The sequence below is a fragment of the Peromyscus maniculatus genome, chromosome 5 (genome assembly GCF_049852395.1).
Source record: "Peromyscus maniculatus bairdii isolate BWxNUB_F1_BW_parent chromosome 5, HU_Pman_BW_mat_3.1, whole genome shotgun sequence".
NCBI lineage: Eukaryota > Metazoa > Chordata > Mammalia > Rodentia > Cricetidae > Peromyscus > Peromyscus maniculatus.
This window is the reverse complement of record NC_134856.1, coordinates 141,920,146-141,936,026: the sequence shown is the minus strand read 5'-3', so window position 1 is coordinate 141,936,026 and position 15,881 is coordinate 141,920,146. Positions and strand designations below refer to the sequence as shown.

At 47.5% G+C, this 15,881-nt stretch overlaps 1 protein-coding gene across 3 annotated transcripts in view; it reads right to left on the bottom strand.

The window, feature by feature from the left end:
- The window catches only part of Dapk1 (death associated protein kinase 1), a 159,019-nt gene extending 149,358 nt beyond the window's left edge, over positions 1-9,661 (bottom strand). For all 3 annotated transcript variants that reach the window (XM_076573521.1, XM_076573519.1, XM_006981704.4), the window contains exon 1: positions 9,525-9,661. Coding sequence is in view for 2 of the 3 variants with exons in the window: in XM_076573519.1 (XP_076429634.1) it covers positions 9,525-9,586 (62 nt within the window). In the remaining variant the exon portion in view is untranslated. The remainder of the gene's footprint in view (positions 1-9,524) is intronic.
- Between the last annotated feature and the right edge of the window lie 6,220 nt (positions 9,662-15,881).

The window sequence follows — 15,881 nt, the reverse complement described above, 5'->3', positions numbered from 1 at the left end:
CAATACCTTATAAAGAGTATGTGTGTGTACGATGCTTGCACATGTGATGTATACACATTTGTGTGTGTACAATGCTTGCACATATGATGTATACACATTTATGTGTGTACACAATGCTTGCACATGTGATGTATACACATTTGTGTGTTTATACAATGTTTGCACATGTGATGTATACACATTTGTGTGTGTATACAATGCTTGCACATGTGATGTATACACATTTATGTGTATGTGTGTACAATGCACATGTGATGTATACACATTTATGTCTGTGTGTGTACAATGCTTGCACATGTGATGTATACATATTTATGTCTGTGTGTGTACAATGCTTGCACATGTGATGTATACACATTTGTGTGTGTGTACAATGCTTGCACATGTGATGTATACACATTTGTGTGTGTGTGTGTGTGTGTGTGTGTGTGTGTGTGTATACAATGCTTGCACATGTGATGTATACAGGTTTGTATGTGTGTATACAGGTGTACCTGCATGTGGAGGCCTGAGGTCTGAGACTGACACTGGGAATATTCCTCACCTGTTCTCTCCATATTTTTTGAGACCGGGTCCCTCACTAAGCCTGAGGCTCACTGGTCCTGCTAGACTAACTGGCCAGCAAACCCCAGGGATCTTGCCATCTCCAACTCCCCAGTGCTAGAATTATAGGCACACACCTGCTGTCTCACCCAATTTCTACCTGGGGGTTGGGGATCTGAACTCAGGTCCTCATGCTTACACAAGGAACACTTCACCAACTCCCTCACCTCTCTGGCTCAAACAACTTTTTACATCCTATCCCAGATGTACAGAGGAATCTTCTGGCAGGATGATTTCTATCTGGTTGATGAGTTAATAAAATATTATAAGTTGAGTGTCCCTTACCTGTGGCACTTGAGGCTGGGAGTGCACCAGAGGTCATAGATTTGTTACACTTTGGAATATTTGATGAACTCGCCAATTAAGCTTTCCTCATGTGAAAATCTAAACTAACACTTTAAGCATCATGTCCATCATCAAGTAAGTGGGATTCCTGAACACATCGGATCTCACGTTTTCAGACCAGGGAAGTTCAATCACAGCTGGTACCTGTTGGCCCATCAGATTTCTAGGGCAGCATCTGTGTGCAACACATGTGAGTTCATCTTTAACTTTAGCCTTCATCTGTTGAGTCTGTCTTCTACAGGACACACACACCTCTGCACCTGCAGCTCTCCTGAAAAGCAGCAGATTTAACCTCATCCCTCTCCCAAACACAAACACAGAAGAGGAGAGGGGAGAGCTGTCCATGGGGAGGGGAGAGCTGTCCATGGGGAGAGAGAGCTGTCCATGGGGAGGGAGAGCTGTGCATGGGGAGGGATGAACTGTACATGGGGGGGGGGGAGAGCTGTGCATGGGGGTAGGGATGAACTGTACATGGGGAGGGAGAGCTGTACATGGGGGGAGGGAGAGCTGTACATGGGGGGAGGGAGAGCTGTCCATGGGGAGGGAGAGCTGTCCATGGGGAGGGAGAGCTGTCCATGGGGAGGGAGAGCTGTCCATGGGGAGGGAGAGCTGTCCATGGGGAGGGAGAGCTGTCCATGGGGAGGGGAGAGCTGTCCATGGGGAGGGAGAGCTGTCCATGGGGAGGGAGAGCTGTCCATGGGGAGGGAGAGCTGTCCATGGGGGGGGGGAGAGCTGTGCATGGGGAGGGAGAGCTGTCCAGTGGGGGAGGGAGAGCTGTCCATGGGGGGAGGGATGAACTGTCCATGGGGGGGGGGGGAGAGCTGTGCATGGGGGGAGGGATGAACTGTCCATGGGGGGAGGGATGAACTGTACATGGGGGGAGAGAGAGCTGTCCATGGGGGGAGGGATGAACTGTCCATGGGGGGAGGGAGAGCTGTCCATGGAGAGGGATGACAATGCAGCAGACCTTCCCAAGGGAGGATGGCATCAGAACTGAGCCAACACTAACAATGACCTCCTCTCCCATCTCTCTCCTGTATGGCTGGGCCACAGACAGACCTCTGAGTTACTAAGCAGATAGATAAGAGCTCGGAAGAAAAATCCAACCCTCCCCAGGATGGGACAAGAGAACAACACTGATTATTCACTCACTTTCAACTTCTTCAACTGGAAAACCCGACACTGCAGGCCAGGCAAAGGAGATCGTCACAATGTCTAAAACAGTCTGGACAATTTTACACTAAAAGTAAGACTCGGCCAGGTTTGTGGTGCACACCTCTAGTCCCAGCACTCAGCAGGCAGAGGCAGGCGATTTGAGTTCATCCTGGTCTACAAAGTGAGTTCCGGGCCAGTCAGGAATACAGGGTGAGACCCTGTCTTAAGTTTAAAAAAAAAAAAAAATGAAAGGTGGGTTTGGGGAGACGGCTCAGTCAGTAAAGTGCTTGCCACAGAACACAGGGACCTGAGTTTAGTCCCTAACCCTGAGTCACGCGTCGTAGTAGACACTTATAAAGCCCGTGCTGGGGAGGCAGGGACTTGTGGAAGGGTCCAAGACAGCTTAACCAGTACAGCCATCAGCTCTAAGTTCCTGTGAGATCCTGTCTCAAAAAACAAGGCAGACAGCTCCTGAAGAATGACCTGTGGCCTCCACATACTTATCATGGACCTTCATCCACATAAATGTGCACATATATGCACACACATACACCAAAAATCAAAGGTAGGTTGAGGCTGCGGCTTAACGGTACAGCACAAGGTCCAGGGTTCAATCTCCAGTTCTTCAAAAAATAAAAAAGGTTATACAGTTTGAAAAGCAGAAAAATAAACTATTGACAGAAATATTCAGCAATTGAAATCTGTTCATTCTTGCACGTGAAAGTATGTATAGAAAGGCCCTTTTCCAAAACAACTAGGACCCTAAGTGTTTAGGATTTCTTTTTTCTTCTTCTTTTCAGATTTTAAAAGAGTTGCATATACATAAGGAGTTAGCTCAGTGAAGAAACCCAAGTCTAAACATAACATTCACTTGTTTCATTCACACCTTATACAAACAGCCTAAGGTAATGGTGTGGGGATACGCATGATGCATACACAAGGGTGTGTGCTTGCTTGAGCTTTCGTGGAAGCGGGCCAGAGAAGGACACTACATTCCGGGAGGCCCTGTCTCCCTCGGCCCAGCACTGGGGTTACAGGCACACCTTTTATTTTTCCTAAGGAAGATGCAAGTCAGGGAAGGTTATTATTTATATATATTATTATTTAAACTATTTTAGTAGGAGGACAGAAAATCAAATGCTCACCTTCTTTTCTCTATCATATCCTAACTGCATACTTAAAGGCCACTTAGAATGTCAAGAAAGGAACATGAAGACTTGCTACTAATAACACATTGCTGTGAAACCTCCTTGGAGGCCAAGGAGATGCACTTTGGTCTGCTGGGTTATCCCAGAAAATCAAAGCAAGTCAATTGAATTTCACCTTCCTGTAAAATCCTAAATGATCACACACCAAGTCTGAGCTAGAATGACCATGAAATGAAAACCTGTAGGTCAGTTAGGAGGTGGATCCAGGGGATGGAGACCAGAGTCCACCACATTAGGATGCTAAGAAGTTAAATACAACATAAGAGTTTAGTCAAGTTTCTAAAATACTGAACTATTAACTTTGGGACTTGACTAAGCATAGTGTGCTGATGCCACATGCAGGGCACAAGCCACAAGGGGAAGGTGAGATAGAGCATCCTTAAGACCTGAGGGAGCTCTCGCATTCAGAAGAGCAGTGGCCGCTAACTTTGGTGGTTTCTATGAAATCCTTCTGCGAAGTGAATGCTGTTACATTTTGAGATTGGGGAACTTTTAGGAGGTGGAGTCTAACTAAAGGAAGTATGTCACTAGAGTGGGGCTTCAAAGACTACATACAGCCTGACCTCCAGCTGTAGCCCAGTCCTCTGGGTCCACCACTACCTGGCACGCTTTCTTGATGCCATGCACTGACATTCTCTGCCGTCTTCCCTGTCGTGGTGGGCTGAAACTTGTGAAACTATGAGAGAAAAAACCCTTAGGTGTTTTCATCAAGTATTCTGTCCCCAGAAAGGCCAAGATAACCCATATGCTATTCTCAACCATCCTCTGCATCATATCTGCTGGGTTGCATGGTCATGCAGAGCTGTCCAATTTAAATTGACTCTGGGAAGGGGGTGATCACCACAGCTTAAACATTACAGACAATAGCTCAGCCTGGGCCAGGGTCCTTAGATGATCTCTCATCAAGTACTAACCAGCTGCCTTGGAAAGCTACTGTGATGAAACACTGAGCAGAAGGGAGGGAACTGACCACCTAGGCTTCCTCCACGCTACAGTCCTTGAGGCCTCAGGTTGCCTAGTGCCAAGGGTCTCCTGTCTCTCGTGATCAGACATGTATCTCTAATGACATCATGTTTAGGTTGGGTATACAGAGCAACTGGCTCAGAATTAAGGATACATTTCCCTGATGAGTGGGTCAATAGAGCCCTGACTTTGTCAGCCTGCACCCCAAGTCCCTGACCTCATCTGAGGAGGTGTCCTGCAGTAGATGCTATGCCTCTCCACCCACTCACCCACCTCTCCCCACCACCTGACCTGGAGGGAAATGGTCCACACCTTCAAGGAGTGACAATTGCTGGGAGGCAAGGGACACACACACAGCAAGATACACAAATGTTCCCTCTCCTAGAGAAATGCACTTAGCTCGCGGAATGAATGTGAGCACCCCTCAGCATTCAGTTTTCTTTGTTTTCCTGGGGTATGTCAACACGCCTAACCCCTCAGGTTCCTAGAGGCAAGATAAGACACATGCACAGAATGGAAAGGCACGCGTGCAGGGCCAGAAAGCCAGCTCCAAACCCCCTCTGCTATTGGCCACATTGAACCTAAGTTCAGGCCCAGGAGCAGAACACAAACCTCCCATAGCCAAACTTCCCCCACTACCACCACCAACCTCATGCCTGCCTTCCACTGCCTTTCTACTATTTCTTATTTTCAATTAAAACACCTATGGATTTTATGCCAAATGAGGAAGGTAATAAATCTGAACTGTAAGCCTCTAACCACCATCCAAGCCAATGTGAAATACTTAATACTCCACCCCATTTGTTTTGCTTAAAGCTGATCTCTTGGAAATTTGGGCAGCCATGCTTCTCGCTGTTGGGTAGCAGAGAATGCAAATGTGAAGGCCTTATTCTCATGAGCTGCAGCTTTGACATCTCCAGTGTGTCTTCATCATGGTCACTACTTTCTCAAGGTGCACATCTATACTTCTCCCAAGGACCCATGCAGTCAATCACCACACATTTTCTGAACATCTACTAAATACTATGCATTTAATTCAGCACAAAAATGAAAACATGTTTCTGTATTAACTGTGAATGAATAGAACAAAATAAATTGCCTGTGATGGAAAAAAAAAAAAAAAAAAAAAAATGAAAACATGGTGAAAACGTCCAAGGTCATTGCTCCCTGGGAAATCAAGCAGGCTATTACTGTGCAGGGTGACACCTGTCATGATACAGAAAGGTTATTAAATGAACATTAGACAGTGACTATGTGTCAGAAATCCAAGGCCATTGCCTCTAATTCACCTATGACCCTATAAATGAAAGTGTCCAAAGAAGTGCACCAAGGCAAGTCCACTCTGCATTAATAGCATCACATCTGCAACCACCAGCTAAACCTTAAGTCCTCTCTGTTCAGCTGCCCTGGTAGCTTGGAGTCAATTCATTCATGTTTATACTGGCCTTGTGTCTTCAGCACACAGCACATCCTGTAGAGAAAGGATCACAGTGACACTGGACCAGAGCACACCTAGAAAGAATTCCCAAGCAAGCTGCAAGAATCAAGATGAACAGTATTGTGAAACCCAGGGGACCTGGGCCTTCAGACCAGTCATCCATCTGGCTCCTGTAACCATGGAATGGCTGCAGAGATGCCACAGGGCTTGGGGGTGCTTGCTGTGTAATCCAGGGAGCCAGGAGTTCAAATCCCCACACTCACACATGCTAGGCATCCCACACACTCCTGCCACTCCAGCTCTGAAGAGAAAAGTGGAGGAAGGAGAATAGTTGAGATCTGCTGGCTGCTAGCCTACCTAAGAAAATGTGAGCCCAGGTCAGGAGAAAGAGCCTGCTTTAAAGGGACAGGCGCGCAGTGACAGAAGAAGGAACCTGGTGCTCTTTTCTGTACTCTACACATGTGCACAGCTGAGCACTCCTGCACACACACTGTACACACACACACACACACACACACACACACACACTAATAATAATAATAAACAACTCTTTTTAAAATTATCATAAGAGTTATTAAGGAAGCAGACCTCAGTCAGACCGAGTAAGGTTAGTCAGACCACGAGACAGAAGACATGGCTAGTCCCTCAGCAAAGCAGTGGACTAGGAGGAGCCCAAGAAACTCACAGGTCAAGCTCAGTGACAGCCAAGAGTACAACTAGGGCCAATGGTGGGCAAGCCAGCAAGCAGCTGCCCAAATCCCCAGCCGAGAGAAGCAGCCAGTGTACACTATTAAAACAACCTAGCACAGCAGCCCTGAAAAGGTGCTCTCATCAGAACTCCTCTTGGGGAGCACCACATACCATGGAAGGAGCACTTCGTTCAGCCTCCCAGGAGAAGGGCAGAAATGCTAGACTGCCTCCTCAAGTGAGCACTGAAAGGCACCAAAATCTCCTAGAGACAATGGTCCCCTCTGCCTCTGCTTGGAAGGACAGAGCTCCAGCCTAAGGCTACATTAATCTGAATCAAAGAGGCCAAAGACTCCAAGGTCTCCACTAAGACCCTTTTCACACAGTGGCCACCTTCTCTTTCCAAGTGGCCCACCAAGCTATCAGCCTGTCCCAGACATCTATCTGTTGTGGTCTTTTCCACAGATAAGATTATCTGTTCTTGTTTAAGCCTTATAAACTGTTTCTACACCTTATATGACTTGATTTTCACAACTTTTATGAAATAAGCATTGGGCTTATCAGTTATGACCTGCAAAGTTGGGTTTTAGTCTATGCTTTTTGTCAATTGGTGGGTCTCATCTGTCACTCCTGCAAAAAACACAGTAGTTTTAAAGTTCTTAGCAGTCAACAGGAAGTTTTACAGTCTTAGGCAATGTAGACGAAATTCTAAACAGTCTTATTAAATAAGAAACAGAGAGCCAAATACAGAGTTAAAAGCCCAAGAGATCAGAGCACTAGCGAAGAGCCAAGACTCCCTTTAGCTTACCAGAGCAAGAAAAAAACCTCTGTATGTGATTTATTTGGGAGTTGGGTGGCGGGCCCCCCAAAGAGTAAAAACCCACAACAATAGTGTACCCTACTTCCCTAAAACACATCTTTTCTAGATGAGAATTTTCTTGGTCCATTTATGAGATGAACAGCTGTATTTAAGGATTACTAAACAAACCTAGGTGGGGCTAGAGACAGCTCAGTGGTTGAGTGCTTGCTGATCTTCTAGAGGACCTGAGTTCAACACTCACACCAGGTGGCTCATAACAGCCTGTTCTCCAGCTCCAGGGGATCCAATACCCTCTTCTGGCCTCCATGGGCACCGGCACGTATGTGGCGGGTACACAGGCTCATGGATAACCTAAAGTTTTAGACACTGAAGGCTGGTAACCGCTCAGAGATTAGCATCACCCTCCATTCGGGCCACGTGCCCGTCTGTTTGCATTGCTCTGCCCTCGAGCCCTGCTCCACTCCCGGTCTTCCAGAGACATCTCTACCTGTACACCGTACATCAAAGCCTCTTTGGCAGAAGGGATGATCTCCAAGACAGACACAAAAGCACAGCCTTAGAAAAAGCCTACCATGTGCTTCGTCTTTTGGTAAAAACAAGAGCAGCTATCACAGTAGCTGAGTACGCACCTTTTCTTTCTTAAAATTACCCAACTCCCAACCTCTCCAAAGCGCTTCTTCAAACTTCCTAGGTCACACAAATGATTTAATAAACAACTCATCACTTAGTCTTGCATGGAGAAGAGAAGAGTTACACACAGAAATGTAGACAGAGTAAAAATCACAGTGAAACGTTAGAAACAAATGAGCAAAGCTCCCTTGTCTCCACACCCACGCAACGAAGATCAGAAATCCATTTGCCAACCCCAGGCAAGCCCCTCCCTTCTCTTAACACAAAATTCCATACAAGGACCGTAAGGGAAACAAAGTCAATATATTTTATTCGTAAAACAATCATCTCACCTAATTTTTACCATCTCTTTTTGCAAGATAATTTATAGAATCTGGCAACCTTACAAAAGTGGAATCAATTTTTTTTCACCCTTTTTATTTTCTAACCCCCTGGGAAAATCCCACACACTCATCTTGCTATGAACCACAGGAGGAAAGTGGCTGAATTCCAGTTAAGTCACGTATTTCAACTGCACACTCTCAACCTCAATCTTAACCATATCCATGAAATGCGATCTTTTGGAGCCTTGCCTTTTAGTCACTCATTAAGATTTAAGATAATAGTATTCTCTCTCCCTAAGCACAGGCTCTATAGACGCCTCAAGTCTACACTGACACACATAAACGCTCTGCTATAACTTTTTAAAAGATCTTTTTCATTCCTGGGCTATCTGAAATATTTTAAAGCTTTAGTTAGGTATCTTCCAAAATCCTATCTGGTAATAGAGGGTGTGGGTCTTTTTTGTTTTTTAATTTCCTTTCCATGCAGAAAAAAAGCTTGGTATGACGCCATTGGGTATATATGGAAAAATACAAATTTCAATACACACACTGTGTGAGTAACTTCAACTATGTTTGTTTATAAATCCTTTTACCTGCTTTAGTCACAATGCCAACACACAAATTCCACACGCCAAATTTTAAATAGAGTATGAACACCGAGCTATTTGCTCACATAAAGCAGAGATCAATAAACTCGGTGGATTAATGGAAAGTCACCCAGCAGCCCAATGCTGCCAGAGAAATCTTCTTTGTGCACCTAGACACTAACACACTCTGCTCAGCATCTCAGCTCCCACTGTGTGCTGGAAGGCTCTGAATATAGACTGCGGCCATAAATGAAATCGAAGACACCAAGTCCAATTCCTGGTTGGAATAAGTTTCAAAATCCAAGGCCAACATCTGCCAAGTTCCACAACTACCTACCAATCCTGATCGGTGTTGCACTGAAAATTCAGCACAAGGGGTGAGTATTAAAATTTTAAACGCCCATTAATTAACTTGTACTCTGCTTAAATCACACATAGGCGGCCCCTCCAGTTGCAGTTAAGAGTCTTAGGGTTTGCCTCATTGTCTTAGAAGGGAGAAGGCTGACATGAGTTAAAGCACACAATGAAGTCTGTTCTTGTCCAGGGATTCTGACCACACTCTGCGCAGTAACTGCACTGTGAACTGCCTCTCCAGCCCTCGGATCAGGCAGTTTATCCCTGGTTCCCGGCCTTCGCGGGTTAGGCACGGCTTCCTCTACCGTCCGCACATCTCTGAAAAGGGCCGGAGGCACGCCTGGCTTAAGCAGAATCTGTTTACCGCGCACTGCCCCCCACCCCGAGCGCTTCCGCACCCCTTCCTGGTACCTGCCCAGTTCCTCGCCGGTGTCGTAGTAGTCGTCCACGTTTTCCTGCCTGAACACAGTCATGATAGACTGTCACGCCTCACCAGAACCCAGGCCACTCCGGCTCCACGGCCCGAACCATCCCCACCGCCGCCGCGCTGCTGCGGGCCCCTCATGCACCAAGCCGCAGACCTCTAAAAGAAATGGGGAGAAGAATGAAACGGCAAACCTCCAGGAAATCGGGGTCCCCGGGGCTCGGCCCCGATCTCGAGGCCTCCCCCGGCTGGGGCCACGCGCCCTTTGTTAAGCCCGGGCCGGGGGACCCCCACACCCCACACCGCCGCGCCCCAGCCCCGTGCCAGCGGTTCCCGGGCTCCCGCCTCCGCCTCCGGACGAAGCGGGGACAGCGGAGGGAAGGGACACAAAGCGCCCGGCCCGGCCACCTGTTCCCCCGCGCCGGGGCCGCCCTCCCGCTCTTCCCGCTCCTCCCGCTGCCTGTGGCGGCCACTCACCCGGCCCCGCAGCTCTCAGTCCGTGCGCCCTGCGCCCCGTGGCTGGTCCCCGTCCAGGGCAGCTCCGAGCGGCCTCCGCTCCTTGCCTCAGGCGCAGCTCGGCCCCGCGGGGAGGCAGCCACCACCTCCTCCTCCTCCTCCTCCTCGTCCTCTTCCTCCGCTGCGCTCGCGGCTCCTCCCGACTCCGCGCTCCCGCCCCGCCGCGCGCACCCCGCACACACCCACTCGCCCGCACCGAGCGCGCGCCCCACCTGTGACTTAGCGCCCGGCTGCCCTCTGCCGCCCGCTTCGAAGAAACCGGAGGCTTTCGTCTCCAGAGTGTGAACCCAACGACCCGCGTGGGCCAGGCGGTATGCTCCGTGTCGGGGAAAAAAAAAATACAGCAGGTTTAAAAAATAAGTCAATAAAGTCCTGCCCCGGAGACGCCCACACCCTGATGGAAACGATAGCAAATAAATAGCTTATAAATGAGGTTGCTCTGTTCTTCTGTGTTGACAACAAAACCGACAGAGAATAACAGGGGCCTCATCAGAGGGGGCGTCTCCATGACAGGTGTTTTGAGCTAGGATGAAGGCAAGGCACGCGATCCATGAAGGAAAAGGTTGAGATATCAGAAACCTGATGAAGCTTGAGAGTCCTGTTGCTCAGCTGAAGCAGCAAGTCCTGCTTGAGCTATGTTAGCATACAATACACCCCAGAGTCTAAGAGAGTATAAAAAATACGAATGAAAAAGCAGTAGGTATATCTATGTATTAGGTACATGACCAAATGACGGTGCTTTGGATCCATCCGTTTAAATAAAACTTTATTAAAATGAATTACACTATCGTTATTTTTCTGTCACAACACGTGCCTTGCACTGGAGGACCAGCCAAGACACTCCAGGTCCACCCATGAAACCGGTATCCATTCACCCATTTTTCCTTAAGTCCCTGTGCTCCCAGATGAGCAGAGTTCCTAAAGAGGTTTCTATCTAGCTTACAAGCCAAAACTCATCCGTGAACCCACTGAGATTTCATATCCACGCCACTGCTCAAACTCTTGATTCATCAAAAAATTTCAACTGTGGAGGCTTGAGCCTAAAACGAACAAAGCAAAAGAATGTTCCTCCGGCCATGTATCAGATCCTAATCTTAAATATTTCCCCAGCTAGGAGTGGTGGCACACACCTGTAATTCCAGCACTTGGGTGGTAGAAGCAGAAAAATCAGGAGTCTAAGGCCAGTCTCAGCTACATAGCAAACTGGAGGCTAGGCTGGAGTACATGTCTCAAAACAAAATCAAAGCTATTCTTAGTGGCCCATGGAAAGAGCCCAGCAGGCATGATAAAAGAGTGAGAAGGTAACACTGATCTAAGTGGTAGATCTGAGAATCGATACAAAAGGATCTTGAGAAATACAATAAAAATGACAGCAACCAAAAAAAAGTGATTCATTTTGGAAACATGAAAATGAATACATCTGTTGGAAAAAATGAAAACCATGGGTGTTGGGAAGAAACTTGGAAAGTGTTTGTGGATGGCTGATTTCCTACAAAAACAAATATATTTTCCAAGACCACTAAAAGGGTTGGATCTACTTGGGGCCATTAGGCTGATCACAAGACATTTTTCTGGTGTCATGAAAGGCAGGGTGGAATTTTGATTTATGAATTTTCATCTAATATCCGTGAGGCCTTCTACCAGCTGCTTAGATAAGGTCACTTTCCCAGATCTGCACTAATTCAGCCAATGTTTTAGGAAAGGGGACTGTGGTGATTTAAAGCAATGCCTGTAAAGTCTTTGACTTGCCTCCACTCAGAAAGTGGAGTTTAATGCTCCTTCCCATGAAGATAGGCCTCACCCTTCACCCTGGTTGTTTCTAAGAAAATCTGGGGGTAGCCACACTGAGTGGTTTCTTCCCAATGTTAGCATTCTCCCTTTCTCCCTCTCCCTCTCCCTCTCCCTCTCTTCCCAATGTTAGCATTCTCCCTTTCTCCCTTTCCCTCTCCCCCTCCCCCTCCCTCTCCCTCTCCCTCTCCCTCTCCCCCTCCCCCTCCCCCTCCCTCTCCCTCCCCCTCCCCCTCCCCCTCTCCCCCTCCCCCTCCCCCTCTCCCTCTCCCTCTCCCCCTCCCCCTCCCTCTCCCTCTCCCTCCCCCTCCCCCTCTCCCCCTCCCCCTCCCCCTCTCCCTCTCCCCTCCCATCCAATCTCCTCCCCTCCTCTCCTCATTCTATGGTCTTTCCGTGAGCTTCCTCTGGAACTGCCATTTAAACACATAAAAGCAGAGAGAGCAAAGGAATCGCCCCAGCCAGTCGGCTCCACACACCCCACCACCCACAGCAGTTAATAGCTTCTAGCTCAAGTCCTATGAGGCATATTGTGGGGTGATTTATTGTACAGCACCAGATCACTATATAAGAAAGTCAGGAAAAGCTCAAGGGATTAGAAAAGGATAAAGGAAATGCAACTTTTTAACACAGCAGGGTCAAGGTTAGAGAAATTATTCTGTCACTGTATCTTTTTACACAATTATGTAAATTGACTTTTTCCAGTTTATAGTTAATTTTCTTAGTCTGTTTCATCATCATCTATAAAATGGGGACAAGTTGAGTTTGATCCCCAAAGTCCACAGTAAAAGGACAGAGGTGAAAGCTGGGTGGTGGCGGCGGCGGCGGCGGCGGCGGCGGCGGCGGCGGCGGCGGCGGCGGCGGCGGCGGCGGCGGCGGCAGCAGCAGCAGCAGCAGCAGCAGCGCACGCCTTTAACCCCAGCACTTGGGAGCAGAGGCAGGCAGATCTCTGTGAGTTTGAGGTCAGCCTGGGCTACAGAGTGAGTTCCAGGGAAGGTGCAAAGTTACACAGAGAAACCCTGTCTCAAAATAAATAAATACATAAATAAATAAATAAAAGGACAGCGGTGACTGCAGAAAGTTCTCTGAACTACACACACACACACACACACACACACACACACAAAACAAAGTAAAGAAATAATGTACATGGTGACAGTAATACATTTGCATCCTCTAAGAGAATCTAAAGAGCTGAATCAGAGCTGTGTGCATTACACAACACGTCTGAATATTTGGCACAGATTTTGTGAAATGTTCTAAGCAAAAACAACTCCAAGGGACACATCTTGTTCATAGAAGACAAGAACCCTTGAGTTATGAGATTCAAGTCACAAAGGATGTCCACACAAAATGACTGATTCCAATACATATTAAGGCCTGTGACAATCATGGAGGTGGCATTCAAACCCACAGTATAGATGTCAGAGCTACATTAGTCTGAGTAAAACTACTTGCTATAAAAATCTAACTAATTTCAGAGGTTTATCACATTAAAGATTCATTTCTTGTTTCCAGGGAGCTGGAAGAGGACTCAGCTGCACCATGTCCCTCGAGGCCCCACCCAGGCATGCTGTCTGATGGAGTCACTGCACCCAGTGCAGGTTGTCAGTCTTTTCGAGATTAGCTGATGAAAACAGAGAATGCGCAGATGAAGGCCCTGGGGGTTTGTTAGGTTTGAAGTTAAGGTTTAAACTTTTGTTTTTCTTTTCTCCCTTTTTTTTTTTTGTTTTAATTAGCAAGATGGTATCAGATCAAAGAAAGTTTCAAGTTAGTTTTTAATAATGTAACTTTGGTTTTATCGAGAATGGACATTTTTGCTGGACAGTGGTGATGCACACTTTTAATGCACACTTGGGAGGCAGAGGCAGGTGGATCTGTCTGAGTTAGAGGCCAGCCTGGTCTACAGAGCTAGTTCCAGGACAGCCACGGCTACATAGAGAAACCCTGTTGCAAAAGCTGCCCCTACCCAAAATGGACATTTTAAAATGATATGTTGATTTTTATGTTATCATATGAGTGTTCTACCTACACGTATTTTTATATGCCATGTGTATTCCTGGTGCCTCTGGAGGCCAGAAGAAGGCATTGGATTCCTTGCAACTGGAGTTACAGGTGTTTGTGAGCCAGAATGAAGGTGCTAGGAACTGAACCCCAGTACTCTGCAAGAGCAGCCAGAGATCTTAACCACTGAGCCATCTCTCCAGCACCAAGAACAGATCATTTTAAATGATACCATGCAGAATACGCCTGCACCTTATTTCATTGTTTAAGGTGATTTCCTTGGAACTAGAGAGGTGGCTCAACAGTTAAGAGGACTTGTTGCTCTTCCAGCACCCACATTAGGCAGCTCACAGTCACCTGTAACTCCAGTTCCAGAATATCCAATGATCCCCTGTGGCCTCCATGGGGTATGGCGGGCTGCTGGCGAGATGGCCCAGTGGTTAAAAGAACCCACTGCTCCTCCAGAGAATCCGGATTCAATTCCCAGATGCCACATAGCAAGTCACAACCACCTGTAACTCCAGTTCCCGGGAATCTGATGCTCCCTTCTGGCCTTTGAGAACACCAAACCCACGCATGGGGCACAAACACACACACACAGGCAAACACCTAGACACATAAAACAAAAAGAAATAAATCTTTTTTAAAAAAATTACCGAGCTTATGCTGCCTATGGTTAAACCTTGGGTTCCAGAAAGCATGTGGCAATTTTACAAGGGCAATCCTCAAGCAAGCATGAGTTACCATATTCACTGATTGATCCACATCTTGAGACTCTGCTGTGTTTGATGCTAGGGATGCACACAGACATCAGAGCCCCTTCCCTCTGCCAGGTAACTCAGACTGTCTAGAGGCTGCCGTGAACAAACCCACATACAACTGTGCTCTATCCAATCCACCACCACCTTGCAAAACCTGTCCAGCTTCCCCCACCCTTACAGCCAAACTGCAAGACTCAATGTTTCCTTATCCTTGGGTTGATATTGGATCTGGCCAATGGGAAAACTTGGCCTGAGGTCAAAGAGCAGGGTGGAAAATAAGAACAGAAAAGTTATTTCCCAGACCAGCTTGCAGGGTTGCTTCACTAGGATCACACAAAGCAGGTTCTCACCTCTTCCACATGGCTTTGGCTTTTCACCCTCTCTTGTCCCTTCAAACCTGAAGGTCTTGTCCACCCCACTATCCCTGGCTCTAGTTCTGCCCTAAGTCTCCCTCTTCCCCGTCAAACTTGCTCATTTGAGTATGTCATCTCACTTCTCCAGACCCCTGATGGTTAATATAACGGGAAAGGCATTTCAGGGAGCTGTGGAAACCCAGACAAACAGCTTAACCAAGGTGCCTACTTAACATATCAAAGCGGACCTGGCTGCCAGGTTCTCCCAGCATCCCTCAGTCCTACCTGTTACAGGGTCTTCCTGACAGGCACATCTTTCCCCTTACACTGAACTCTCCTGCCCACAGGCTGGGCTGCCCTTCCCCCAGCTGCTCTTCCTGTATAACCCAGCCGTTTTGGTTACCTGGTCCTTTTTTACCCTTTACCCTCCTAGCTTCCTGGCCTCCTCTCTCCCCTCCCTCCTCTCCTCTCTCCCCTCCCCCCTCTCCCCTCCCCCCTCTCCTCCCATGGGCCCAGCTCAGGGTCATGCCCACTCTGGACTCTCCCAGATGTCTCTGCCTCTGGCTATGCTCTCCCTCAGATCTACAATAAGCTTTCTCCTCCACCATACCCAGGAGCAGTCACGTCCACCTTCTTATTTCTTTTTTTCATTCAGCAGGGAAGATTCAGGGGTGGGAGGAGTCCAGGGCTTCAAGGAAGCTAGCTAGCATTTAGTGGGATCTTTGAAAGATGAAGAATAAGCACAACTGAATGGGATGATGGAGGTGGAAGGTGTCAGTGCAGGTCACAAGAGAGCAGGATCTAGACAACAAGAAAAGACACAATAAGATTAGGATTGTGACCGTCAGGCTTCTGTAAGCATGCAGAACCTATGCATTGAGAAGGCAGGTTAACATGCAGAAGTGATGGAGCTTTTCCAATACCT